Here is a 27658-nt window from a genome sequence, read left to right on the forward strand (position 1 = left end):
GTGTGTTTCCGTGCAGTGTTTAATGGCTCCTGTGGTTAGGGCTGGGGCTATAGGATAACCAGATCCATACTGGGAGTGTATAACCTAATCCACCAATTGCCACGGGGCAGAAACCCACACAGGCTCCTAGCTGTGCACACGGGGGCGTCCCCCCAAGGAGAATGCACCAGAGCAGCAGCAGGTGTGGGGTAAGGTTTGATAACCCACTTTCAGCCCCGCTTCTGCAAACATGTTGTGGTTTGGGTGCCACTGGGAATGCAGAAGTGGCCAAGGAGCAGGTAACCTTTGAGAGCAGAGACTGACTTGCACCCCTAGCATGCGCACACGCACACGTGCGCACGCCGGTGGTTTTTTCAGACTGGCTTTTCTCCACCTTCCACACCCAGCAGAGCGTGGGGCTGGCTGCCAGCCGGGAAAGCTGTCTCCTGTCCTTGGCCAGCCTGTGCAGGGTGAGGATGCAAGATGCAAACTGGCCTGGGCATGGGAAGCAGGGCCAGCCTGGAGGGAGTGGCAGTTCAACTGTCCTGATTGCAAAAAGCCCAACGAGCAGAACATGGGGGAAGTGGCAGCCGCAGCTGTCTGCCTGTCCTGATGCCGCTGTCTAGTGCTCTGAGTAGGCAAAGGGGAATTATTAAGGAAGCCTAGGTTGCGTGTGAGGGTGGGTGCTCACCTGGGCTGCACACCCCTCCCGGGAGGAATGCACAGAGCCAGGTGGGGGAGCGTGCAGTTCCCAGGGCTGGGGCATCCTCGCCGGGCAACGTGATGACAGGGTGGGGGGAAGCTCACAACGGATGACCTTAGCTGTAGCTCCTCGAGCAGAGTCGTGGGAAGTCGAATGCTCCAACTTGCTTCCCAGAAAAGAGGCTGGCAGGGGAATCCACCCTCAACATAGCAAACTCCCACTCAGATGGTCCTCCCTTGGCCAGGCTGCAACCCCCAGCAGCGGAGGAGAAATAGTCACCCTCATGGAGTTGTGGCTGTAAACTTAGGCTGTAATGTATTATTATGAATGACGTGTGATTAATAAAGGGGGTAGTTTCGCTTGATGGGAATTTCATATCTTGTTAAACAGAAGGTGTTGAAAGGCCCTCTTTAAATGAAGGGTTGGTTGGGAGAATGTCAAGCCAAAACTTTTAATCTCTAGTCAGATTTTGAGTCTGTAAATATGGCTCTGTATTCAAGACTTACTCAATGCAAGTCTCTGAAGGGATGGTAGAGAAATCACTCCGCTTGTATGTTTTCTGGTTTCACTTGACTATGGGGCCGGCCTTGTGCAGCATGTCCCACTCCTTCCTCAGAAGTGGCTGCATTTTGGTGGGGCTGTGAGTAGACAGTCAGGATGCATGGGAATGAAAGATATTATGGGAAGGTCAGAGGTCATTAGGGATGGGCACAGTGGGGAGTACTGCTCTTTGCAAATGTCCCTGCCCCAATGCTCCCCCCACCCACCCCCCAGCTCCCTGCTCTGACGCCCCCACTGCTCCCAACCCTGCGTTCACCTATTTGTAAGTACATTCGTACTTAAGTATTTAAAGTACTCTACGTGCTTGTACTTAAGTACTTTACATATTCTGTACTTAGTGCTTGTATTTCAATACATTCTAAAAGTACAGAAAGGATAACTTTCTTTTATCTTCGAGTACCTTTTCAAAATAGTTTTTGGAAACAATCACCTGCCTCCCCACTATCCCATATTCTGTTTGGCCCTTAGAACCTGGCTTGGGAGCTTCAGGCCCTGAGTTCTGGCTGCCAGGGCTTTTTTCTTGCTTGGTAGAAAACGTGAAGGCAGGATTTAGAAAACGGTTTTGGAATATTTTGGTCTGTGATACAGCTGTGACTAACAGAAGTACAAAGTCATTTGTTGCTGCTTCCGTATCCCAGACATTTTTTAAGTTGCGTTGGCTGCAGAATCAAGATTAGAGAAAAAATGTAAAGGACCTGGGTTTTTTAATAAGGTCTGGATTGTTGTGACAACCTACTGAAGCATAATGATCAAGCTACTGCATCCGAAGCTACCTAGCTGTAAGTAACAGAAAGGAAATTTATACATTTATTTACATTGGTAAGAGATTTTTTTCATTCTTATTCCGTGCTGCCTTGTGTAGATGAATAAAAAGTCATTGTTGCTCTTTTTCTTTCTCTTCCACTATGTGCTTTTATTGTTTACGTAGTTGTCCATATATTAACCAGACAATCGTAGGGAATACAGGAGTTGGAAATACTTGCACGTATACTTTTAAACACATAAATACTATCTCCACTGCATACTTGTACTCCTATGTACTTCTGTAATGCTGTACTTGGCATCTAGACTTAAGTGCTTTTTATCTGTACTTATGGCAACCCTGCGGGAGCAGCGCCGCTTCCTCCCCAGTTCCCAGCCCTGATACTCCCCCAAACTCCAGCCCTGATGCCCACCAGTCCCCAATGCCCCCCAGTCTCCTTAAGTCCTGATGCCTCCCAGCCCCAATGCCCCTTGATCTCCCAGTCCTGATACCACCAGCCCTGATGCCTCCCCAGCCCGGATGCCCCCACCTCTGATACCCCCAGGCCGGATACCCCCACCTCCGATACCCTCAGCCCCGAATCCCCCACCTCCGATGCCCCCAGGCCGGATGCCCCAGGCCGGATGCCCCCACCTCCGATACCCCCAGCCCCGATGCCCCCACCTCCGATGCCCCCAGGCCAGATACCCCCAGTCCTGATACCCCCAGGCCGGATGCCCCCACCTCCGATACCCCCAGGCCGGATACCCCCACCCCCAATACCCCCAGCCCCGATGCCCCCACCTCTGATACCCCCAGCCCTGATACCCCCAGGCCGGATGACCCCCAGTGCTGATGCCCCATCCCCAATGTCCGAAACCCCGATACCCCCCCAACCCCAATACCCCCCAGGTCTCCCAAGTCCTGAAGCTCCCCAGCTCCCAATCTATGCTGCCCCCAGCCCCACCCCCTTTGGTCCCTGGTCTTTCCCCTCTGACACCCCCACCCCCATTGTCCCCTCCTAGTGCCCGGCCCCTTTAAGAGCCCCGCCCAGCCTGGCCCCTCTCCGTGCCCCCTGATTGGCCGGCGATGATATCAGCGGGGCGGGGCTTTCGCCGCGGCGACGTAAAAGCGGGGAGGGGCGGGGCCAGCCACCGCACGTCGTGCTGGAGCCCGGGCCGGAAGATGGCGGCGGCGGGAGCCGTGGAGCGCGCGAGCCGGGCGGGGGAGCCGCCGCCGCCCCCGCCCCGCGGGCCCCGCCGCTACTCGCTGCTGGTGATCGTGGGCGGCGGCTGCCACCGGCCCGGCCTGCTGGGCGCCGTGCTGGCCGCGCTGGAGAGAGGTGAGCAGCGCCCCGCCCGGGCCCGCGCAGCGCCGAGCACCCCCGGCCGGGCGCCGCTGCAGCCCCCAGGCAGCACGGGCCGAGGTGCCGCGGGCCCCATTCATTGTCCTGCTTGTACCCAATGCACCGCCCGCCCCCGCTTTCCCGGGGCTCCCCTTGCACCGGTGCGCGCAGCTCCTGTGTCCAGGGCACCCCCCGCTTTCCCGGGGCTCCCCCGTGCGCCAGGGTATAAGGCCGCACTCGTGCACCATGCAGCGTTCCTCTGCTGCTCTTGTCCGCCTTGGTGCCCCATGCCCTAATTCCGCAGGGGCTCTCCCCTGGGGTGCTGTTTTATGCGCTGGTGGGTGGCCCTGCGTCCCACCCCCCTGAGCAGCGTGGCCCGGATCTTACGCTTGTCCTGCTGCATTTTGTGCTGTTCTGTGTGCATTGATGTACTGGGGCAATTCCCCCTTTGCATTTGGCTTACGTACTTGCAAGGTGCAGCACCCCCAGATGTAGCTGTGCCCTGTGTGTGGGTGTAGCGCCCCTCGATTCATTGCAGCACCTCGTCTCCTTTCCTTTCTTGCTGAGTTGCATGGTCGGGGGGGGGGCATTGATACTTCAGACTAGGTGGGGGATAGGTATGCAAAATCCAGTTGTGGTGGTCTAGTGCAGCCCTCCTCTTCCCCCCTTCCTGCCCACCGGATTATTGCTTATGTTTAAAGGGAATCTCTCCTATGGGGGGGCAGTTCATGGTGCTTTTAACATGGGTGGGGGTGATAGCAGGTCTGTCCCCAACTGCGTGAATTCCTCCCGCTTTTATTGCTTAGTGCATATGTATAATTCCATCCCATTTCCCCCTCTAGACTTTCACCTTGGCACCCTATGCATGGAGGCCTGTGGTGCTGAGCATAGCAGCAACAGACAAAGGTTGGGGGTTGCTTTGTTAACGCTGAGATGGGCTGGGACCTGTTTTCAACTCAAGAAATTAGAGCGGGGCGGGGGAGTATCAGACATGATGGATGGGGCAGCTGGCCTGCACTGGGCCTCGGGAGCTGTCTGCCTGGAGAAGCTTGTCTGGCATCGGGAAGTGATCTGGAGCTCTGGTCTGTCGGGTGTGTTCTGCTATAGTGGGCCAGCATGGATTGAGGAAACTGCCAACTGAAACTAGGAAGGGATGACTTGTAATTAAACCTGCTTCATGGCTTCCTCCAAGGACTTGCTGTGGATCTGCATTGACTGTTAACGAACCGGTGATTAAAACCTTCGCCTGGAACGGGATGTCAAGGAATTCCAGTCTTGGAACTGGCTGGCTGCTGGGGTTCTGCGTTCTTAGCATGGCACTGGCATAAACTGTGTTAATGCTAGGTTTCAGAGTAGCAGCCATGTTAGTCTGTATTTGCAAAAAGAAAAGGAGTACTCGTGGCACCTTAGAGACTAACAAATCTGTTTAAGCATAAGCTTTCGTGAGCTACAGCTCACTTCATCGGATCAATTATGCATTCCAATGAATGCATCCGATGAAGTGAGCTGTAGCTCACGAAAGGTTATGCTCAAATAAATTGGTTAGTCTCTAAGGTGCCACAAGTCCTCCTTTTCTTTTTGTATTAAATGCTGGAGACTTGAGGTGCTGGGAGCAGGGTGAGAGTTAGTGTCTCCTTCTGCGGAAGGTGCTTTCAAGGCCAGGAAGGGGGCACAAATTTGGAAGTGATCTTTAAAAAAATATATGTATCTACCATGCATGAACTGAGGAAGCAGCCTGAGAAGGCCAAAACAGTTACGTTGAGCAAGGTTTGTGCAACTCTGCATCTTTTCCCCCCATCGCTTCTAATGCCCTAATCTTGCACCATCTCCCTTTGGTTGGAAGGATCGTTAACCGTTCTACAGACTTGGGGGATGGTGGGGGAATGAATCGGTATTTTTCCTCATTTGTTGGCTTGGTGGCTCATGCGATGGGCAAGAGGCCTGCCTGCTAAGCTGGTTTGTAAATCACTACTCAGGAGCCTGCTTTCCAGGGACTCGACATGATGGGAGTGAAACAGGCTGCTTCTCTGTAATCCCCGCACAGGGGCCTGGGGTTTGTGTTTTGTTGCTGAACTGGGGTTAGAATTCCTGAAGCATTATGGCCGCAGGGATCAAACCCACTCTCCTGGGGTGGGGAGAGGAGCCCAGTTGGCTAGTGTGACTGGCCAGCGTGGGACAGGAATGAACAGATGGCTGCTGTACAAGGGCGTCTGGTAGCTGGGGAGGCAGAGCGCAGAGACTGTTGCTGGCTTTTGGAACACCGCTTCTAACGCAGCTGATGGCTGTACGTGCAGCGTCTTACAGAACAGCCCGGGAAGGCGGCTGCGCTCACAGCCGGAGGGAATGCTCTTCTGTCTGGCTGAGGCCGGCGCGGCTGAGTCACTCCTGCAAGGTGCGTGCCTCCAGGGGAAGCAAGCGTGCACCTGTCTTAAGAGGTGAACGTCAAGGAACCTGTAATGTGGTGGGAACATGAAGGCACGTCTTTGGTGCTGCCTTTAAAGATGCGCCTGACCCACCTCCGTTAACATCCCATATGAGGCAGGCATGTCCCAGCCAGACCTGCAGAGTGGCTCTGTCCTCCCCAGGGGCTGAGGAAGCTGTGAAGGGCTAGTGGGGGCGCATGGAGAGCCAAGACTGAACCCCAAAGCCTCAGGCAGTTATGTCTGCAAAGAAACCAACAGCATGTGATGTCTAAGGGAGCTTGAAGCAGCAGCTGAGGAGTGAGCTGCTCTGTGCATTTCACCTGGTGCTGACTCAAAGGGCCGTGGATGCTTAAAAATGGATGCCTGTAAGGAAGGGGGCAGAAGTCTAATTGTGAAGATTTCCACCAGCCCTTTGGGGCAGGGAGCGTGCAGCTATAAACCAAGGTTCATTGAACTCTCTGGGGAGGCTGCCCAAGGGGGAATATATATCTAAATATATATAGATGCAGTAAATGCAGATCCACAGTAAGCGGTTGGCTTCCTTTCCCTGAGGAGCCGCTTGGTGAGGGTCAGGAGTTCTGAGCCGTGGGATAAAGCTGTCTGTGGACAGCAGGGGGATCTGATCCTGGTGTCTTCGAGCTGACTCACTGTGAGTGTTCTAGAGCCAGTGACTGAAGGGAGTTGGGCTGTGACCCCTTCTGACCTTTCATTTTCAAACCTGAATTGGAGAAGGATGTTACTCAGCCGGGGCTGGGGGTCAGCTGGGGCGTCGGCATGCGTCACCGGTCCTGGCATCTAGGAAATGCGGCAAATGCCATAGATGCTCTGACTCTATGGGACTAATTAAGCCTATTCCAGAGCTTAATTATCCTTAGAGTTGAAGAGTCTCTCCTAATATCTAACCTACGTCTCCTTCGCTGCAGATGAAGCTCATTACTTCCCATCCTACCTTCAGTGGACGTGGCGCACAGTTGATCACCATCTTCTTTATAACTGCCTGTAGCTGTCTCCAGATATGTTATCAGGTCCCCCTTTGTCTGCGGGGCAGCCTACTGGGACCTAGTCTCCCCACCATGCTGCTTTGGGGGCCCTGGTCACCCTGCATCTGACCCACATCTCAGAACTGTCCAAATTGCCATGGGATCTTCCCCTGCTGGTGTCCTGTCCCCTACCCGAGTGGGAGCAACAGGGTTCAAAAAAGAGCGAGATAAATGCATGGCGGATCAGTCCATCAATGGCTATTAGCCAAGCTTGGCAGGGATGGTGTCCCTAGCCTCTGTTGGCCAGAAACTGGGAGTGGGTGACTGGATGGATCACTTGATTCCCTGTTCTGTTCATTCCCTCTGGGACATCTGGCATTGGCCACTATCGGAAGACAGGCTACTGGGCTAGATGGACCTTTGGTCTGACCTAGTATGGTCGTAGTCATGTAATGGCAGATTCTCTCCCCCACCCCCTTATGGCAGCCAGACCTGTCCTCACTCAGCAGTCATCCCAGTGGGTTCTGTTCCCACACTGGAGGGGTGGGGGGGACTCTGCTTAGAGCAGGAGTCTGGGAGTTCGGACCCCTGGGCTGTATTGCTGGCTTTGCCAGGAACTGACCTTCACATCCCAAGTGCATGTCACTGGACATCCATGCCTCAGTTTCCCTTCAGTGTAATAGGGTTGATGATTTCACAGGAGACTATTTACAAGCCCCGAGACCCAGTTCCATGAACAAAAGTATCAGGGACGGGGTTGGGGGCAGACTCCGGATCTCTTCTCTGTTGCAAGCACGCTGATACCACACCTAGCTAGAATAGTGTACTGTGCTGGTGGTCCAGCTGTCCCTCTTTTGGCCTGGCGGGCAGTCACCCAGCAGCTCTAATGCAAATGTAGGGGAAGCCTCTTAAGTTACTTAAAAGCCTGGGTGACACTATTAGCACTGGCTCTGTTCTTATCTGGCTTGCTGTGGATGTTGCTTTCCGTTTTCCAGGCCCCATGATGAGCTCAGCCTCCGGCTGACACACTGCCCTGTCATGCAGGCCTCTCTCCTGACACCAAACAGGAAGCGAGCCACAAAGGGATTGTAGTCAAGTGTTGTGTACAGCCGAGGTGGCGATAAGTTCCTGCCCCGTTGGGCTGTTGCTACAGTCTGTCAGGGGGGTTTCCTAGCATGTTGGCTGAGTTCACATAGCAGCAAAACACTCTCCCCATTGCGGTGTGAGTTTTGGGCAGGATGCTGCCCCAGCAAGTTCTCCGCTTGGAATGGGTGGCCGAGGAGGCAGAATGCAATGCAGCTGGGTCATCCCCGGCTTGCGCAGGTCTCTGCAGCGTAGGCTCTCATTGAGAAAGGCAGGGCCGTCCTAGTATTGTGCCCCCAAGAGGCCTCTTCAGTCACAGGTGCTGAATGAGGCAGCCTGGCTCTGCTGCCTTGTGCAGGAGATCAGAGCAGTTCCAGTAAGTCTCCGTGCAGTAAGGAGCTGGGGAGAAGATGGGCAGGTCGGATGGGTTGGTAAATGCTGAGCTGCAGAACAGCACAGAGCCCAGCTGTGTGGCGCCTGGCCTCCAGACTCTGCTTGAAGGAGGTGTGGGAGCCAGTTGCAGAGTGACCCTGCTTTGCAGCAGGATGTGACTTGAATTCGTTGCAAGAGACCCGTGTTAACCCAGTCAGTGTATGTGAGCAGGGACTAGTCAGCGACTCCAAATGCAGGTGAAGTGACAGCCATCGTCACTGAGCTTTACTTAGCCACAGCTGGTGCCGTGCCAGCTTCCCTAAACTGCCCTGCCAGCACACTGTAGCCCTGCTTGGCAAGGGGGGCTCCTGTTTGCTGTCAGAGACCAAGGGCTGAACAGGCCAAGGGTGCTGTGATGTGAACAGCTGTCCCTGGGGAGCTTGCCTGTGAGCAACTGAACTCCCATGGGGGCCACCAAACAGCGTCTGGTAATGACTGAGCCGCTACTCATCTGGGCCAGGGTTTGAACCCGTGACCCCCAGGAAGGAGACTGAGGGACCGTCACTCTGGAAGAAGGCCGCGAAACTGACTCCTAGCCTGGAACGCAGCTGGAGCTGGTTGGTCGGGCTGCATGGCATCTGGGCCGCCCTTGTTGCTCATGTCTCTAGATCTGGGTTGTGAGGAAGAGTCGGTCTGGGAATCTCACTGGGGCAGCTGCAGGTCAGGGGGCAAGAGGGGCCCTGGGCTGGACTAGAGGGGCGGTCCGTGCAGACATGGAAAAGGCTGTGTCTTGCGCCAGCCAGCCCGGTAGTCTTGTGGCGGTGGGAGGGAAGGTAGAAGTGCCTTTGCTCACTACCTCTTTTCTGCCAGACAGGTTCTGCAGAGAGGCTGGAGGCAAAAGCTCCCGCAGGCACAGGCCGTGCAGCTGCCTTGTGGACTGGGACTGCAGCAGTCTGGGGGGCCATGTGTGATTGGGCAATTCCTCCTCTGTCAGCTGCAGCACGGCAGCGTCCGACTCCCTCACTTACTGAGGGGAGCGGCTCAGACCCTCACCAGAGCGACTGGACTCCTGTTTGAGGCCTGGGTTCTCAGGACGCTGAGGCAGGGTCGGGGGGCACAGCACTGGCCTGTTGGGTCCAACCTGCCTTAGGCTGAATGTCCCAGGAGTCGGGATCCCGGCTGGAACCTCCGTGTTCCTTGCTGCTGAGCATCGACACAGCCCCGTTACACCAGGACAGCCTTAGTAGCTGTTGCTCCAAAGGCCAGGCTTGCTGGGTTGCCCGTTGCTGGACACAAGTCCCTTCTCTCTCTGGCAAGGGTTCAGGGCAGCACTTGACTCGACGCTCCCTCGATTGGCACGGGGGGGCTCCTGCTACCTTTGCGCTGCACTGACCTTTCCCTCGTGAGGCTGGGAGTGGCTCTCACTAGCCCGGCCCCTGTGGATATCTGCTGGCACTTTGCCCTTTCACTAGCCAAGTGGCAGAGGGAAATGGCCTGTTGTTGCCAGAGCCGGAAGCCTATTCCTCCCCCATGGCTGTTCGTAGGCCCCCAGACTTGTCTGTCCCAGGACACACCCTGCCAGGCAAGAGGGAGGATGAGGAACCTGAGGGGCTTCCAGCAATGGGGGCCAGTGGCAGCAGCTTGTGCCCTGGGCTGGGGCAGCTGTGCGGAGCTGTCAGGGCGCCCGGATCATGCTGCATTTTATTGAAGGAACTCTCTGGTCTCCTAAAAGCTGCTCATGTTTATAGGCGACGCCTGCAGGGCTGGACACTAGCCAGACGAGTTGTGGGCCCTGCCTGGGAGCGCTTATGCTTGCCTGTGGGATTGAGGACGGGGGGCGGGGGGAGGTCAGCACAAGCCTTTAGTGCCACTCACTCTGATCAGCCCTTGAGAGCAGGCCTAGCACAGGGGCTGCGGCTTCTAGTCACTTTATCTCTCCCTCCCGCTCTTGCAGAAGTGACGGCAAGTGCATCGTATTGCACAGCGCGTGTCTGCATAACCCCTTCCCCTCCCCGCATGGCGGTGGGGAGGGCTCTGTGTGCACGGCAGGGTTGTTCTATTGCGTGTGCTGTAACCTGGCCATCCGCTCTGTCCCCGAGCCGGGAGTAGCACCTGCCTTGGCTGCGAGCGGCTCGTGTGACCCTGAGGGCTTACAGTGCAGGGTCACATGCTCTTCCCTTCGGTCCATTTTGTGTATTCCCTGTAACTTGCCATGAGGGGCCAGCGACCCCTGGGCAGAGCTCCCATCCCTGCTCCTTGGGCTGCTAGCTGAGTAGGGCACCATTCCCCCAGCGTGGGGCACGAAGGTCCCTGTAAGGCGGCAGGATTCTCTCCGGATGGGGCTGGGTGCGGCATGCCCTTTTGGCGGAGGCTGTCGCAGGGGCCTGCGGCTGCTTTTCAGCCCTTTCTGCCTGATCCGGATTGTTCCGCAAGACAGTGCTATGTCAGGGATTAAAGACCCTGGCAGGGGGGCTTGGTTCCCCCGACTTACCTGGCTGGTAACTGATCCTCCCCCCACATGCAAGAGGAGAGCAAGAGCAGACCCACTGCTAGGTGGCTCCCTGCTGACCCATTCCCCCCTCAGCATATTCCTCATCTGGGGCAGTTCTGCTGGTCCTGGTTTCCCTTCCGTGGCTTGTCCTGGCCTTGCAGCTGCCTGGGCAAAGGGGGCCCTATAGGGGCCTGCTCCGGGTGCTGGGAAAGCTCTTCCTTAAATGGCTCAGTAGGAGATGGCTGGGGGCTGACCCGTTTGATAGCCCAGGATGTCCCGTAGGTCCTGCCTTCTCCCCAGGACTCGCTGCCCGTGCTGCTGGAGAGGAATCTGCCCTGCCAGCTAGGCATGTCCTCTCCCTGTCCCCTGTAGCCAAGTTCGCGCAGGGTCCCCAGTGCTTGCATTCCCCAGGGGTGAAGCCCTCGGAGCAGACCGATTGCTCACCCTGTGCCAAGGCAGCTGGCCTCGTTCCACGGGTGGGCAGGGAGGCAGAAGCCACTGCGGGTGAAGTTGTTTGCCCAGCGGGGCTAGTGTCACAGCCAAGATCAGCCCCTGGGAATCCCAGCGGTGGCTGGTCTCCGTGAGCCTTGTGCCTCTCCTGGCAGCGTTGGGGTGGGGTGGGCTCTGCACCCCTTTGAGAACTGTGGGTGCTGATTGTTCTTTCTCCCCCCAGGGATCCGCTGCTGGGACATCGACCTCGCCTCCTGCAACCTGGACGAGCAGCTGAAGCTGTTTGTGTCCCGGCACTCGGCCACTTTCTCCAGCATCGTGAAAGGTAAGGGCGATTTGCCAGGCCTCTCCTGTCTCCACCTTCCCAGCTGTGCAGACCCCGAGGCGGCTGTGAGGGGCCCAGCCCTCTGCCGGGAACAGCAGCCCAGCTGTAGTGGGCTTGGCACCTTGCTGGAGATGGCCCCCTGTCTGCACGTTGCTGCTTTCAGATGGGTACTCCGCAGTGTGAATTTCCAGGGACTGTCCTGTCCCTGCACCCTGCGAATTCACTCATCCCTGGAGTATTTAAAGGAGCTCTCCAGGCTGCTTGGCCCAGAACTCGCCCTGCTCTGGTGTCGGGGGGAATCTCTTGCAAACCCAACTGACTGTCTGAACGTTGCTGGAGTGAGGCAGCAGCTCTGCTCCGAGCGGGCCCTGCCGTGAGCTGGGGGTGGGTTTCACAAACACACCCACCCTGCTGTGGAAGCAGCATTGGAAATAACCTGTCTGGGGTACTCCAGTGCCCCCCAGTATCTGAGCATCTCAACTCCTGACTGCTCCCTGTGAGGCAGGGGGTGCATAGGGCTGGTCCCCTTTGCTCCAGTTTCTGGGGGGCTGCGGTGGGAGGGCAGGGTTGTATGACACTTGGATCCATGCTGGCTATGCCCACCAGGAGCAGATGGCAACGTGTGCCCGGACACATCCAGCAGCAGACGCAGCGTCTGGGAGCTCGTGTTCTGCTCGGCATCAGCAGAAACCTCACGTGACCCATTCCACGCATGCCCGGCCTGGATCTGGGTGTTTAATTCGTGTTGCAATCTGTATCTCAGGCCAGGCTGCCCAGGGAGTTGCAAATAGACATGGAGGCAGTGCAGTCCTTCCTGCTGTGTGGGGAGGGGTCGCTCCGGGGGTTGCCTGTCGGCTGCAGACCCGGACCTTGCCCTCTCCTGATGGTGTTTTGCTGGGTTGGGCAAACATTTAGCCAGGGCTACAAAGCTGCTTTTGTGCAGAGTTGCTTGCGTGTGCTCTCCCTCAGCTGATGCCTCTGTCCTGGCCCCTCCAAGCAGACAAACGCGCTCATTCTTCCTGGGGAGCGGCTCGCAGAGGGGTTCCCGGGCTGGGAGGATGGGCCGGCGGCCCTCTCCACGCACCTTCCAGTGAGGCCTTGTCACACCCAGGCTGGCTTCTGGCTACGCTGCCCCACCGCCTTCAGCTGCAGTGCCTAGACTTGGGCCGGCCCTCCCCGATCGAGGGACAGGCTTGTTCCGTCTACCTCGCTCGCAGTGGGACGTCTTGACTCCAAGTCAAAACCATGCTGTAGCAAGATACTCCCCTGCTCATCTTGTAGGGGGGAACCGCTGGTTCACCACATCTGTGCCTAGACACAAGTGTTGGGGGGATCCCTGCTGCTCCACTGTGGGGTTAACCCACTTTGGTACTGCTTCCCCTATGCCCTTCTCTAAGGCATCCACGGAAGGGAGCTTCTTGCATGAGGGTCTGAGCTCCCTGTTGCTTGTCAGGCGTAGCTGGGTCCTGCGGACTATCCCCTTTCCAGGGGGGCTGAAGAGCTCGAGGACCCCAATGGGTGGAGCAGGACGTTGGCCTGGCTGTGCTTTCCTAGCATAACCCCTGCAGGCTGGCTGAGGTGAAGCCAGACCTTGTGCTCCGGAGTGGGGAGCAGCGCGGCTGTTGCCGGGGGTGCTAGGCGCTGTACAGACGGAACAGCGCCCCTTCCCCAAGGAGATTAAAGAGCCTCCCGTGCTGGTAGCATCCCTCTCCTGTGGCACAGGGAGAGCAGAGGCACCGGTTGGGCTGGGTTCAAACAATGTGGGCACCAGCTAGTGCTGCTGCTATGCGTAAAACCCTCCCCCAGCCTCCGCTACCAATGGGGCGCCAGAGAGAGAGAGACCAGCACGTACACTGCCGTGTTCCACGCGTCCAGCCTGGGGAGAGCCTAGGGTCGCTCCATCAGCACTATTGTCCCCACCGCCCCGGGCTGCTGCTGGGGCTGGACGCGTGTCTGATCCCTGGTCCTGTCAATTCCCGCGCCGGGGAGCAGGCCGGCTCTGTGCAGCAAGTTGCTGAGCTGCAGCCTCCGGCCTGGCGTCGGGGCTCATCTGTTGCCTTGTGATCTACTTGGGCTGCGGCACGTGCTCCGGTTGGGAGGTGGGGTGAGCTGAGACCCGTGCAGCCGCTGGCTGGGAGGGGAAAGGGGCTGGGGCAGCTGCCAGGAGATCCCTGGCTCTGCTCCCTGCTGGTGTGGCTGTCTCGTGACCGCGGGGCCGGGAGAGGTGGCTCGTGGGCTAGCGCTGTGTGGCATCGTTCCCTCGCTGTCGGTCTTGGAAGAGCCGCTGATCCTGTCCGAGGGGCTGGGCCGTGCACAGGGGTCCCGACAGCCTGCAGCCCAGCACAGGGTCTCCTTGCCGGAACGAGTGTGCTGAGGGTTTTACGGGCCTCTCTGCAGAAGTGACTGGCCATGGGAGAGTAGAAATGCCTTCGTTCCTGACCAGCTCAGGCTGCCGTGCGTGTAACGGAGCTGGGCTGCGAATGCGGGCGCCTGCACGGAGCCCTTCCTCGGGCCCGTCTCTGGCAGCGGCTGGCCCTGGATGCGTTTGAGGAAGGTGGAAGAAATACCCTTGTGGGCTGGTGTCCCACATCCGCCTGTGTCTGGCTTGCTCAAGATCTAAGGGGCTGGCTTACACCCCAAAGCCGTGAGGTTAAAATCCCTTCTGGGTGCCCTGGCCGTGAAATGGGCTCCCTGCAGCCAGCGCTGTGCTCGCCTTGCTCTCCCTCCTGCCCAGGTGTCTCCGGCTGGCTCCTCCAGTCCGGCCAGACCAGCCTCCCCGGGTACTTCCTTTAGGGTTCGTTTGTTTGCTCTTCCAAACGAGCTCTCTGGAAACTAGGGCGGCTGCACTCAGAGGCCCCTTCTGTGCACGGGGCTGGGTGGCTCGGGGGCTTGGTAACCAGATAGGGAGCCGCTGACCCCCCAGGCTGCTGGTTCAGAGGCAGCACTGACCGGCAGTAACGGAATCGCTGCTTGCCAGCAGCTGCTCGGTGGCCCTGTGACATGGGCGTGGCAAGGGGTGTCCCGTTTCCAGTCCAGGTGCTCGATCAGCCTTTGCTCTGTGGGAGGCCAAGGGTGGAAGGGACTATGGACCGCTCTGGGGAGGCTGCAGCTTCCAGCCCAGCTCAGGTGCTCAGGCCTGGACTGAACCGTTTTTGTTCTGATTTAACTGTGGGTTGGGTTGGGACGGGACATCTCTAAATGGACAGTGGCCCCTGTTACAACGGGATGGTGCTATAAAGGTGCCACGTGCCAGGAAGGTTTAAGACCATTCCTGTATGGGAATAGCTAGCAGGGTGTGAAATGCCTTCACTCTGATACAGCTGCGTCGGCACTGGGAGGTTGGTCTGCTCTAATGATACTGGGCTGGCTTAAATGGGTCCAGCTTTCTCGTGTCTGAGCCCCTCAGCCCATCCCCCACCCTTGTGAGGCAGGGAAATCCTCACTCCCCCCCCCCGGTTGTACAGATGGGGAAACTGAGTCAGTGACTTGCTCAGGGTCAGTTTCTGGCAGTGCAGGGAATTGAACGTGGGTTTGAGTCCCAGGCCAGCCCTTAGCGACTCAGCTCCCCCGTGCTGTGGAGTACAGGCCTCCAGACCCCAAGGCACTCAGCCCAGCAGCCAGCTGGCTCAGGGAGGCAGAATTTAACCCCCGACAGGCCTGTGCTTGGCAGGCTTGTGAATTCTCTTCGTTCCTGGGACTGAGCTGTAGTAAACCACTCAGCTCGCTGGCACCAACACCCTGAGGTGCCCTGTGGCCTAATTGTGCCTCGGATCTTCCTGCCCCCCAGACCATAAATTGGCCTTCATGGGCCTGGGGCCCCATGAGTTGGGGCATGCAGAGCAGATTGTTAGCAGCCCAATGGAACCACTTCCCTCCATGCTCTGGGATTACGCTGAACACGTGGAGTTAAAGCCAATTCGGTTCCCTTCCTGGGGCACTAAACGTCAGGAGCAGGAGCCGTGCCTGTGGCTACCCGTTGAGCCTCCAGCCCAGTTCGCTAGGGGGCTGGGCTTCCAGGTTGTTTTCCTTTCCTCCACACTGAGCCATTTCTCTGCCCCATTGCTGCCCTCTAGTGAAGGGCAGTGCAGCTGTCTGCATTAGATGCCATTTGCATGGTGCCCAACTGCATGCCCGGGGGCACAGAGCTTGGGTCTCTGGCTTATTGGGAGTCTCTGCTCCGGTTGGGAGGTCAGGTGAGCTGAGACCCATGCAACTGCTGGCTGGGAGGGGCTTAGAAGCGGTACTCGGTGGTCCCTGGACACGCATTGCTCCATGCCCCAGCTCTACCCTTGGGAAGGAAAATGGGGCTGGGGGAGCAGTTTGTGCTGCCTTGGACCACCCCCGACAACCCCAGAAAATAAAGGTGGAGTCTGCCCCCCCAATGCCTGCAGGGAGGAGGTGGTGGTGCGCTGATGGCCTCCGGAAGGCAGCTTCTGTCCGCTTGGCCTTCCTGAGCTGGGGCCGCATCGTCCGGGCACAGAGCAGGAAATGCCAGTGGTCATAACGCTGCCCTCCAGCTGGGGCTGCAAAGGGCCAGCCCCGTGTGGGCCCGGGTCTCTGCTGGCCCATGACCTTCCTCGTGGAGGGGAGAATCACTCAGGTGTGCCTAGGGAGAGGGCTCCCAGGGTGTGTTCCCAACCCTGCAGTGGACTGGCAGGGCCAAGTCATCTAGCTGCTCTGGGCCTGGCCTATCTTCTGGTGGGGGGGCCAGTGGGGGAAGGGAGGCTGAAGTGGCCGCTATGGTCAATCATGCAGGGGGTCTGTGTGGTTCCCAGCTCTCCTGCTGATGCCTGGGTGACCTGGCCAGTCACTTCCCCTCCACGGGCCCTGCTCAATCAGTAAGATATGGGTTCTTTCTGCTTTCCATTTAAGCTCTTCAGGCCAGGGCCTCCCTCTCCCCATCTGTGGACCCCCAGGGCCTTGAGAGTAATGGGGGCAAGGGGCCGAGGTACCCATGGGGCCTTGGCAGAGCCGGCCACTTAGCAAGGCTGCTACGTTTCCCATTCCAGCCAGAGTGGTAGGGGAGCCCAGAGGGTTGTGTTCGTAGCTTAAAAACAATCCCTGTCCGGCTTCTGTGCTGTTGCCATATCGGGAGCAGAGCACAGGGGTGGGGGGTCCCTCGTGGGTTGAGTCAGCCCCTCCGCTTCCTTCCTTCCCCCCCCGCAGTGGGAAGGAAGTGTGTGTGTGGGGGGGAGGGGAGTCTCATCCTTCGACTCAGCAGATCTGCTGGCCTCTTGTGGCATCCGGGCTCACAGCTCTGCTTTCCGGCCAGTGGGGTCCTGCAGCGGCCGTGCCTCCAGCCTTGAACTTCAGCCGGGCTGAAAGGGGTGGGGGAGGCTGGGAAGGGGGCATGCAGCAGCGGGGTCTGTGTGTGGGCCTGTGTCCCTGCCTGGGCAGGCTGCCTGCTGCCAGAATGACTGGTCTTGCCTGGGGATGGCCAGAGCTTGTGCTGGGCAAACTCCCTGTCGCAGCTGGGTTCTGCAGTAGCTGCCGGCGCGCCGATCCCGTCCGGCACCTCTAGCTTTAGCTGGGATTGTGGTGTGTTCCGTCAGGAACTACGGGTTCCCCTCTCTCTCGCACTCGCCCACCGCCCTTCCAGGGGCTGCCTTGGATCGCCCTGCTTCCTGGGTGGAGAAACGGTGGCACAGACTTGGCACCTTGCTTCAGGCTACTCAGAGCCTGTGGCAGAGCCAGGGACCCAGATCTCTTGGCTCCAGGGCCTTAGCCCCAAGACCGGCCTTCCTCTGCCCCTCCTTGCGCCCTGCCTGACAGCTGTCTCTGCACTGCACTGCCTGACAGCTGTCTCCTTAGCCAGCCTTGTCTAAGTCCGGCACAGACATCTCCCTGAAACGCCACCCGGATGTGCTCTCCATGCCCAGGGTCCCAGAGGTGCTGGGGGGCAGTGCTGCGGCATTGCAGAGGGGAGCGGTGGTCCAGAAGGCAGGTGAACTGTGCACGCTCTGAACAGCCTCCTGGGTCAGCCAAGAGCTGCCTGGGGTTCCCTGCTCTGGGACGGGTTGCATACGTTGGGGCAGACCATGCCAGCTGAGTGCTGCATGGTATGCTGCCAGGCTCCTGTCTGGAGGCTCCTTGCTGCCCGGCCTCTCGCCATTCCATGAGTTCGTTGTGCCCTGGGCAGCCACCCTCTGTGCAGCTGTCGGGCCAGCCTGGCCCTTCCCTGAAGGGAGTGGGGGCCAAAACCTGGAGGGGAGCTGGTCTCAACGCCGAGGCCTCTTGTTCCTGGGCAGGTCAGCGGACCCTCCACCACCGGGGAGATGTCCTGGAGACACTGGTGCTGCTCAACCCTTCGGATAAGTCCCTGTGCGATGAGGTGAGCAGGTGGGCAGGGAACTGGGTTCCAATGGGGCCCTTACCATCTCGGGGAGGGGGGTGCTGGGGGGGGCAAGGAGGTGCCGGGCCACTGGCCACGAGCACCCTGCAGGAGTGTAGGGGTTGCATTCCCCTCCATGATCTTCTCACGTCCTGTCCTCCTTCCCACTCCATCAGGCCAGGCGCCTGCTGCCTCCCCAGCCCAAACACCTCCCCCGCAGATACCTCCTCCCCCGCCCCCCCCGGGGCTTGGTCTCTGCTCCATTGTGTGGCAGCAAAGATCCCCTAGAGCTGGTGTAGGCCGGTGGGCCTGGGTGGCGGGCCCGAGCGCGGGTGGGGTGGGTGGGGACAGCTGAACTCAACCGCCCTCGGTCCCCAGCTGCGGAACCTGATCACGGACGTGTCCCAGCACAAGCTGCTGGTGTTCGCCGGGCCCTGTGTGGAGCAGACCGGGGAGCTGATGCTGCAGACAGGCTGCTTCTCTCTGCGGGACTTCCTCCAGATCTTCACGGACAAAGAGGTGTGTCCTGGCACCGTGCCCGCGATCCGTCCCTTGGCGGCTAACCCTTGTGGCCGTGAGCTCTGGGCCAGGAAACGCCTTCCTTCAGGCAGCTCTGATTCCTAATGGGGCTGGGGGAGAGGCCTGGGTAATCCCATTACTGTCTGATGCGGAGACATGTCTCTCTCTCCTGGCTCAGGGCTCGTGTGCCTTTCCACCTCTGGCTGCAGGAGGAAACATTGCAGAACCTTGACATGGCTGCTGGCAGTGAAGGTGACTCCAGTGTGGGCCCCTCTGGACCCTAGTCACTTTTTTCTCACTAGCCCCATGGATCCTGAGCCCCAGCTGGAGTGGCTGTAAACTGGCTGAATGTGCAGCTCCAGGCACCAGCAGCGAAGCCCTGTGGGAAGGGCGTGGGGCTGGTGGAGTCCCACTCTCTAGTGGTGCTGATGGAGCTGGGCTGTTGCTCAGTGCTGCATCCAGAACTGTCCATATGAGGCCTCTTCATCCCCACCACCTAGCAGGCGTAGCAGCAGGTTCAGTCTTGCTGGAAGTCTGGCAGCCTCAGGTCCCCTTGCTGTGTGTGGCCAAGGCTTTGCTTCTCCAGCAGCCCTGGAACTGCTCCCCATCCCAGGCCCACGCTTCTGTGCAAACGTGGCCTTGCTTGGCAGTAGCATCTCTCCTTCCCCAGCAGGGAGCGCGCTCTGAATCACACCAGCAGCCAGGGCTGCTCAATTAGGAAGTGCAGGGGTGGGAATTGGAGGATCGGGTGCAGAGTAGGTGGGCTGCTGCCCTCTGCGCTCGTGGGGCATGTTCCCATGATGCAAAGGGAAGAGTCTGGGCTCGCAGTGATGATCGCCCCCATGCACAATCATCTGATAGCACAGACCACAGGGGAAATGATGCTGAGCTGAGTGACACTGCAGTGTCACAGCCAAACCTGCTATGGGATGACCTTCCCCGTATTGGTGAAGGAGGGCAGGGTGGGGCTGTCTAGTGGCTGCCGACTGGCCTCACCCCTCTGGGAACTCGTGTCTCAGTCCGGGTTGGAGATGGCGTGTCTGTCTAACCCCTGGGATGGCCGGGCTGGAGCTCTGGATCGGCTGACAAGGGATGACTCAGCAGCCTGTCGCTTTACACTGAACTCAGCCAGGTGCTGGCGTTGACCATGGGTTCTCTCTCTCTAGGTTGGGGAGATACTGAGCTCTGCAGATCCTTCGGCCAAGGCCAGCCTGACCGTCAGCTGCCCTGACTTTGGGGAGTGGCAGGACTCCAGCCTGGAGCAGTACAACCTCCAGGACTTCATTGAGCTGCGGATCAACCCAGGCTGCATGCTGCCGGAGATGGAGGGGCTGCAGGAGTTTGTGGAATACCTCTCGGAGTCCCTGGAGCCACAGTCCCCCTTTGACCTGCTGGAGCCCCCGACCATGGTGGGCTTCCTGAAGCTCTCCAAGCCGTGCTGCTACGTCTTCCCCGGCGGGAGGGGGGACACAGCCTTCTTTGCTGTCAACGGGTTCAACGTCCTGGTGAACGGGGGCTCCAACCCCAAATCCTCCTTCTGGAAGCTGGTGCGCCACCTGGACCGGATTGACTCCATCCTGGTGACGCACATCGGCACGGACAGCCTGCCGGGGGTCAACAGCCTGCTGCAGAGGAAGGTCGCTGAGCTAGAGGAGGACCCCTCCTCACAGGGCTCCCAGAGTAACGGGGACTGGGTGAAGAACCTCATCTCCCCCGAGCTGGGCGTCATGTTCCTCAACGCGTCCGAGAAGCTGAAGGGTATTGAGGGAAACTCTAGGGTGCTGAAGAGCTGTGATGAAGCCAGCCTGACTCTACGCTACCTGGAGAAGCTGGGGATCAGGCCCAACCCACTCTGCAGGGACAGCGGCCCCAAGTTGGGGCCCACGGTGCTGTTCCAAAAGATGGGCGTTGGCAGACTGGACATGTACGTGCTGAACCCGGTGCGGGGCAGCAAGGAGCTGGAGTTCCTGCTGCAGCACTGGTCCGGCAACGGCCACCCCAGTGAGCAGGAGCTGCCCTTGCAGTGCCTGACCTCCATCTGCGCCCTGCTGGTCTGGCATCCCGCCAGCCCTTTGGAGAAGATCATCCGGGTCCTGTTCCCAGGCTGCACCCCGCAGGGCAGGATCCTGGAGGGGCTGGAGAAGGTGAAGCACCTGGCATTTTTGAAACACCCGGTGGTCACTGAGAAGGACTTGAAGGCGCTGGCTGCTCCCCGTCCCGAGAAGCAGCTCACGCCAAAGAGGGCAGAAAGCAAGGAGAGCCTCAAGTCGGCGTCCAAGGAGAGCCTCCGGTCTGCTTCCAGACTGAGCCTGGTGGAGGCTGGGCCCCCGGCTCTCAAGGAGAAAGCCCTCAAGTCAGAGAAGAGGGAGGTGAAGCCAGCGCCCAAGGAGAAGGCCAGAGGGCCGGGCGAGGTGGCCAAGGCAAGGCCAGAGGAGGAGAGAGCCGAGGAGCCCAGAGCCAAGCTCGACTCTTCAGCTGAGAAGCTCAAGCCGGATGTGAGGCTGAAGCTGAGCAAGGAGAAGGCCCCGCCCAAGAAAGAGTCCCTGCCCGAGGAGGTGAGGAAGGAGGAGAAGAGGCCTCTGAAGAAGGAAGATGGCGCCGAGGGAAAGGCCGTGAAGAGGGAGGGGAAAGCTGAGCTGCTGCGGAAGGATGCCAAGGAGAGCAAGGCTGAGGGGAAGGCCGCAAAGCCGCCTGCCCGCAAGCCGCCTGGGCTGGAACCCCGCAAGCTGGCCCTCAGGACAGGGAGCCTTAAGAAATCCACTCTCAAGAAGGAGCCGGAGAAGCCCAAGGCCAAAGCGGCCAAGGAGGCAGGTGCAGCTGGCAAGAAGCCCCCTGAGGCTGGTGGGTCGGAAGGCTCCAAGTCACTGTCCCTGGAGGCCCTGACACAGGAGGCGGCATGGGCGGGCACCGAGGCCAGGCAGAAGGAGGAGTCAACAGACAAGGGGATCACCGCAGCGGAGAGTGAGCTGGAGCCGTCCCTGCTGGAGAATGGGGAGGCTGGGCAGTGTGGTGGCACTGAGGGCCCAGCTGGCTGTGCCGGGCTGGGGCCCATGGATTGCCAGGAGAACGGCCTCGACCCAGAAGAGCTGGACAGCCCCCAGGGGTTCCGGTACCTAGAGACTAGCCCGCTCAAGGCCATCTGGCCCCCTTCCCCCCTCGCCAAGACCCCCAAGAGCGACCACAGTGTGGACTTTGACCTAACGCCCACGGGGCTTCTCAACCACTGCCAGGAGGGCGCCGAGGACCCATGCGGCAGCTCCGAGGAGAAGACCCTGGAGATGATGTCCCCCCCCAGCTCGGGGCCGGCCAGTGCCAGGCACACCCCGTTCCACCAGTCCCCGGTGGAGAACGCAGTCATGGTAGAGGAGCTGGCGACGGGCCACAACGACAACAAACAGTTCAACTCCTGTCATTCCTCCCAGGAGAAGCAGGCGGGCTGCCTGTCCCTCAGCCCCTTCAAGGACGAGCTCCCTGACGTCTCGCCCACCATCACCACCCCCTCGCTGCCGGCTGAGGTGGGCTCCCCCCACTCCACCGAGGTGGATGAGTCGCTGTCGGTCTCCTTTGAGCAGGTGCTACCCCCAGTGAGCGAGTCGCCCCAAGAGGAGCTGAACCAGCTGCAGGCGGGCGGGCTGACCCCAGAGCCAGACGCCTCGGTGGGCAAAGGCAGCTTGTCCCTGCCCATCCAGCCCTGCCACCACGCCCAGCTGGGCAGCGACGGGGCGGACGGACTGCGCCGGCATGGGCACCGTTCCGACTCCCCCCACGACGTGGACCTGTGCCTGGTATCGCCCTGCGAGTTTGAGCACCCCAAGTCAGAGCGCCCCCCCTCCCTCAACGTCAGCCCCCGGGACCTGTCCAATGACAGCGACCTCTCCCAGGAGCTGGCCAAGCCCCTGGCCCAGAGGAGAGGCCTGAGGAGCCAGGGCCGCCGGCTGCAGCCGCCGCACGCCGCGGAGACCCCCCCCACCTCTGGGAGCGAGTCCCTCCCCACGCTCTCAGACTCAGACATCCCTCCTGCCACCGACGACTGCCCCTCCATCACGGCCGATGGCGGGCTGGACTCGGATGAAGAGTCGGAGCACCTGGCCAGGGGCCCTGCCCGGGCCAGAGACCCTCCTCCTGGCCCCCTGAAAGACCCCTGCCCCCTTCCTGCCCAACCTGGCATCTGCATGGTGGATCCAGAGGCTGTGCCCTCAGAGCAGGCCTGCACGGGGAAGAAGGAGCCCGCTGGCAAGGTGAAGAGGACTCCCTCCCGCCTGGGCTCGGCCCCCATGTCCCAGAAAGCCGAAAACCCCAAACACTCGACCCTGGGCAGCAAGGCCAGAGGCCCCATGGGCTCAGCAGACAAGGTCAGGACGCTTCCCCCAGCCAAGGGCACCCCCATGGAGAAGGGCCCACGCCTCGGGGCCGGCGGGGACACCAGAGCATCGCTCAAGAGCCGCAGCGCTGGGGCCAGGCCGCTCTCGGGAGCCGGCAGATCATCTCCCGCAGGTAACTGCTGCGGTCACGCTGAATGGGGATGGGGCGTAGAGTCCAGCTGATCCCAGGCCAGGAGCAGAGCCTGTCACTCCCATGCTAACCCAGCCCCAGGCCGAGGGGACTGGCTGGCTCGGGGGGTGGAGGATATATGGGGCCTTGCAGCCCACAGCAGTCACTGCAGGTGTGTGTTGGCCTGTGGGATGAGCTGCGTTGCTGTCGGTGCCCATGGCACCACCAGAGTTTGCATGTGCCAGGTGGGAGTTGCTCTGGCTCTGGGGGAGTGTGCCACAGACTGGGTGGCCATGCCCCAGATGTTGGCTCCTTCGGGGCTGAGTTGAGGCATGTGAGCACGGTAGTTGGGGGGGGCTTGGCCTGGGCTGTCTGGATCCTGGGGAATCCTGCAGCGCGTAGGAACTAAAAGGCTGGTGTTCCTGCGTGCTGGTGAGCCCGAGTCCCACGTAACTCAGGGCCCAGATGTGTGGATTCCAGAAGAGCCTCTTGCAAAGCTTCTGGAGCCCCCCTGCTGCATTGCAGACCCAGGGAGCTAGTGACCCATTCCCTGCACAGCTAGGCTCAGCCAGATGCAGAGAGTGACCATCCCTAATAGCAAAGGGAGCGAGATGCTGGATTTAAAATCTAGTTAAAACTCCAGTAAAGAGACAGTGCTGGAAGTGCCCTAGCAGGTGTGGGTGTGCAAGAGCGAGCCTGGGATCCTGGATCGAATGTGTCAAGTGACTGGACATTGTTGGGTGTCCCAATGGGAGATGCCTGGAAGGGCCAGACTGTGGGCTGGCATTCAGCACTGGGCACAAATTGAGCCCTTCTGCAATGCCCGAAATCAAGGTTCCCAAAATCTCTGATCATGTTTCAATAGTGTGGCCCTTGTGCACCGGGCCGCCTGGCATTCCCTGCTGGAGCCCTGGCCCTGCCCCCTGTGTCTAAAAGCTCCCCCGTCTTGCAATTTCAGGCTCCAAGGCCCTTTCTCCCCCTGAGCCGCCAATCTACTTGGACTTGGCCTACATCCCTGGCTCCTGGAGCGCCAGGACGGTGGACGAGGAGTTCTTCCGGCGGATCCGCTCCCTCTGCTACGTCATCAGCGGAGACGACCATGTCAAAGAGGGCGTCATGCGACCCATCCTGGATGCGCTGCTGGCGGGCAAACATCACTGGGGGAGTGATGTCCAGGTGGGGCTTGGCAGGACGGCAGCAGGGGGCAGCGCTGAGCATGGCCAGGCAGGCTTGCGGGGGGGCCTGGTTGGGGTCTCGGGTAACCATATCCCTGCCCCATGCTCCAACCCCGAGCCCTCTGCTTGGGGGGAGTGTTTCTGCCTTGAGCGGGAGCTGGGAGTGCTGCCCCACTGCATGGGCTGTGCCATCCAGCTGGCTGTGGATGCTGCTGGCCGCCTCCTCCCCTGGCAGAGTCCTGTGGGGAGAACCTGCTCCCCCTACTGGCCAGATCCAAGAAGTCCCCGGTGTGTATCGTTCGGGGCATCTGGCTCAGCTAGGGGGGCGGTGGTTACTGTGGGGGGTTGCAGCGGGAGGGGGGACTCAGCAGAGGCCACCAGGGAACTGGACTCTGGCCTGGTCTGAACAGGAGAGTTATGCCGGTGTAGCTGTGTTGGTGAGGAGTGGGGGGGGGGGGGGGATCGCCCCCTTCCAGAACAGCTACCCCGACAACCCCGCTGTGCAGAGGCACTCGGGTGGGCAAGTGTGAAAAATCAGGGTGGGGGGTAATAGGAGCCTATATAAGAAAAAGACCCCAAAAAAGGGACTGTCCCTATAAAATCAGGACATCTGGTCACCCTACACTCGGGGCACAGCTGTGTCTGTTGGCATGGCACGGCTCGGTGGGGGAGGTGGCGGTACCATGCCGGCGGAAAAGCTGCGGTCTTATGCGTGTCGATGTAGGGGGCTCGGCCACGTAGCCATGGCTTGGAGCAGGGGCGGCTGGGTTCTCCTGAGGCAGGAGGGGCCCTGACCTTTGAACGGTTAACTCTGTGACCTCACCTGGGGGATAGTCACTGGTGTGCCTCAGTGTCCCTGTTTGGCACAAGTGTTGGCGGCTGGGGCAGGGTGGCTTTGAGCTGGGGCAGAAGCAGCTGGAGATGTGGTGAGGCTGTTTGTGCCCATATTTTGAGGGAGGCAGAACCTCCCCTTGCTCCGGCCTCCGTCTGCCCCACCAGAGTGTTTAACACAGCAGTGCCCGTCCCCAGTTGAGATCAGAGCCCCATGGGCCGGGTGCTGCGCAGACGCACTGCAAGGAGCTGGGGTCTGAAACAGATGGGACAAAGGGGGGGGAGAGGGGAAACAGGCAGAGATGTGACATGCCCAGGATCCCCCAGCAGGGAAGTGGCAGAAATAGAAGCCCTGGTGCCCTGGCTCCATCAGGGCCAGACCCACTAGACCTTGCTGCCTCTGAGTGACTCTCAAATTGGTCTCCTCAGGTGACCCTGATCCCAACCTTTGATTCGCTGGTGATGCACGAATGGTACCAGGAAACCCACGAGCGCCAGCAGGAGCTGGGCATCACAGTGCTGGGCAGCAACAGTACAGTGGCCATGCAGGACGAGACCTTCCCAGCATGCAAAGTGGAGTTCTGAAGGCGGCCCGCGTTAACCCTTTCCAGCCAGACTTGGAGCAGGTGCTTTGGACCTTGCAGAGGGGAGATCGCCCACAGTCATTGCACATCGCAACCCATTGGAAGGGGGGAGGGCTTGGCAAGGCCCCGTTGGCCATGGGTGATTGGGAAGAGGCACTGTAAGATTGGAATGAGCTCTGCATGGCCAGCTTCCTGCAAGATGGGAGGGAATCTCCCCTGGACTGGAAAGGGTTACACTGAGTGCTTACCTCTCCTATCCTGTGCACCACAGACACTCACCGTCTGGTTATTGCATGCACACAGGCCCCAGCCTCTTGCTCTGTATCCCTACAGGGGGAGGGGGGGCTGGATCGTGGGTTGGCCGGGTCTGTAATCCCCACTGCTGGCAGAGGTGGGGAGCAGGTTCTGTGGCTGGGGGCCGAGGTGTGCTACAGGATAGCTGTTCCTTGCCTCTCTCCCCAGCCCAGGCACGGCCCTCTTCTGTCCGCCCCAGTGATGGAAACGGGACCAGTCTGCCCTCCCTGATGTCAAGCAGGTACCTTACACTGGTCAGGTGATGCAGCAATGGCCATCCCACTGCAGCATCGCCCCAGGGCTCCTACGGGCAGCCTGGACTGGGGCTCCAATCAGTGGTAGCATCCAGTCGCTTCCCTGTTGTTTGGCAGCCAGTTGGAGTCTCATCCTCTGGCTGAGGGCACAAGTGAAACGAGTCTGCGAGTCATACACCCCAGTGATGCCCCTGACAGCATGACCATGTGCCAGGGAGGGGGGCTGCTATAGTGGTGGGGGGCTGTATCCCAGTTGACTGCCCTTCCCCCAGCTGCTATTAGTCTCCTTGTGCCCCTCAAAACTAAAGTCCCAACTGTCCTGTTGCCCCCACAGAGATGCCAGGTTCCCAGGTGGACACGATCTCTTGACCCAGATTAAGGGAGGTTTGAAGCTGAATTGGGGCTGGACTGGACTGATGCTTTCCTGCCTTCCAAAGCAGTGGAGCATGGAGTGGGTTCTCCCTGCATGGGGTGTGGAACTGTGACCCAACCCTGCTAGAGCGTTCCCATGCCAGCCCAGTCTCCCTTGCCTGGTGGGGGTGGTTGGGCTGGCAACCCCAGCCCCACCCCATGGCGGACCTCAGAAGCCCTAATGTTGCTGTAAATGTTTTAAAGCCAAATTTCACGGGCCTTTTGAAAGTTCATGTTAAGTGTGATTGCTGGGAGCAGAGGGCCTGGGCGTGGGGGGTGTGAATGTCTCCCAGGGAGGAAGGGAATTGGAGTTGTCTTGTAACAGCCCCCCCTCCCCTTCTCCAATCTCTGTGTCAAAACTAACCAGGGGTGCTCCTGACTTCAGCTAACATCCCCCTTCTGCAAACCCTGCCGCTCCTGTCTCCTGTACCCTGCGTCCCTGCTGCTGACCCCAGCAGTCTGCGTAGGCCAAGCAGATCTCAGGGGGCACCGCTAGGCATGAAACTTGTGGGGGGCCTGAATCCCCAGCCACGTTCTAGCTTCTCCACAGCTTCCGCATCTTTCTTTTTCTCTAACTCATCTTGAAGAGCAAGTTTGGGGAGAGAATGTGACACTAACCTGTTTTGTAAGTTTGCAACTTACCTTTTTTTGTAAATTTTTTTTTAAATGAAGAAAAAAACCAAAATTGCTACACACAGAAGGTTCTTATTTATCTGATTACCACTGTGAGGCACCAGTGCGTCCCCCCCGGGCGAGCTGCTGGGAAGGGGGGCTCAGCTCCTTGCAGATTTCATCCCCTCTTGTATCCATGGCAGAAGGGTTTAATCCTGTTCTCAGTGCTCGCCTGGCTGGGCTTGGAGGCCTTTTTACATTTGATTGTATTGTACTATGTGTCTAGGAGATGTTTGCGGGGTGGGTGGGGAAAGGGGAATTGAATGTTTCACCTTTTAGTGCTTTATATATTTTCTTAGCTAGAAGATGTTTTTAAAGAGGGGGTGAGGGAAGGAGATCATGAGGTTGCCCCACCTTCTTATAGCTCGAAATGTGGGGGGTGGTAACCACCTGTTTCTCCACCCCTTTGTGACTTCTCCCAGGCCGGGGCAGGGGGTGGGTTTGCTAGAAGTTTTAGACACCGACACACGCCACAATGTTGCACACACGATGTTATGGTTTGGTAAATGTATTGAACAAGCATTAAAGAGACACTAGCCCAACAAATTGCTGTGTGCTCTGTGGCTGCCTAGCAGGGCCAGGCGGCCTTGGTTCCAAATGCACAACGAGGGGGAGGCAGTGGGGTTTGTGGGGGTTCTTGGA

General features: G+C 59.2%; 1 protein-coding gene across 1 annotated transcript; it reads left to right on the top strand.

The window, feature by feature from the left end:
• The first annotated feature begins 3152 nt into the window (after positions 1-3152).
• On the top strand, positions 3153-27562 carry MAP1S (microtubule associated protein 1S). The gene is made up of 7 exons (XM_084614542.1): positions 3153-3327; positions 11353-11454; positions 17703-17785; positions 18164-18304; positions 19471-22798; positions 23754-23971; positions 25231-27562. Exons 1-7 carry the CDS (start codon positions 3171-3173, stop codon positions 25384-25386), a joined length of 4185 nt encoding a protein of 1394 aa, XP_084470668.1. The 5' UTR covers positions 3153-3170; the 3' UTR covers positions 25387-27562.
• The last annotated feature ends 96 nt before the right edge of the window (positions 27563-27658 follow it).

The sequence above is a fragment of the Lepidochelys olivacea genome (genome assembly GCF_965140295.1).
Source record: "Lepidochelys olivacea isolate rLepOli2 genome assembly, chromosome: 25".
Classification (NCBI taxonomy): domain Eukaryota; kingdom Metazoa; phylum Chordata; order Testudines; family Cheloniidae; genus Lepidochelys; species Lepidochelys olivacea.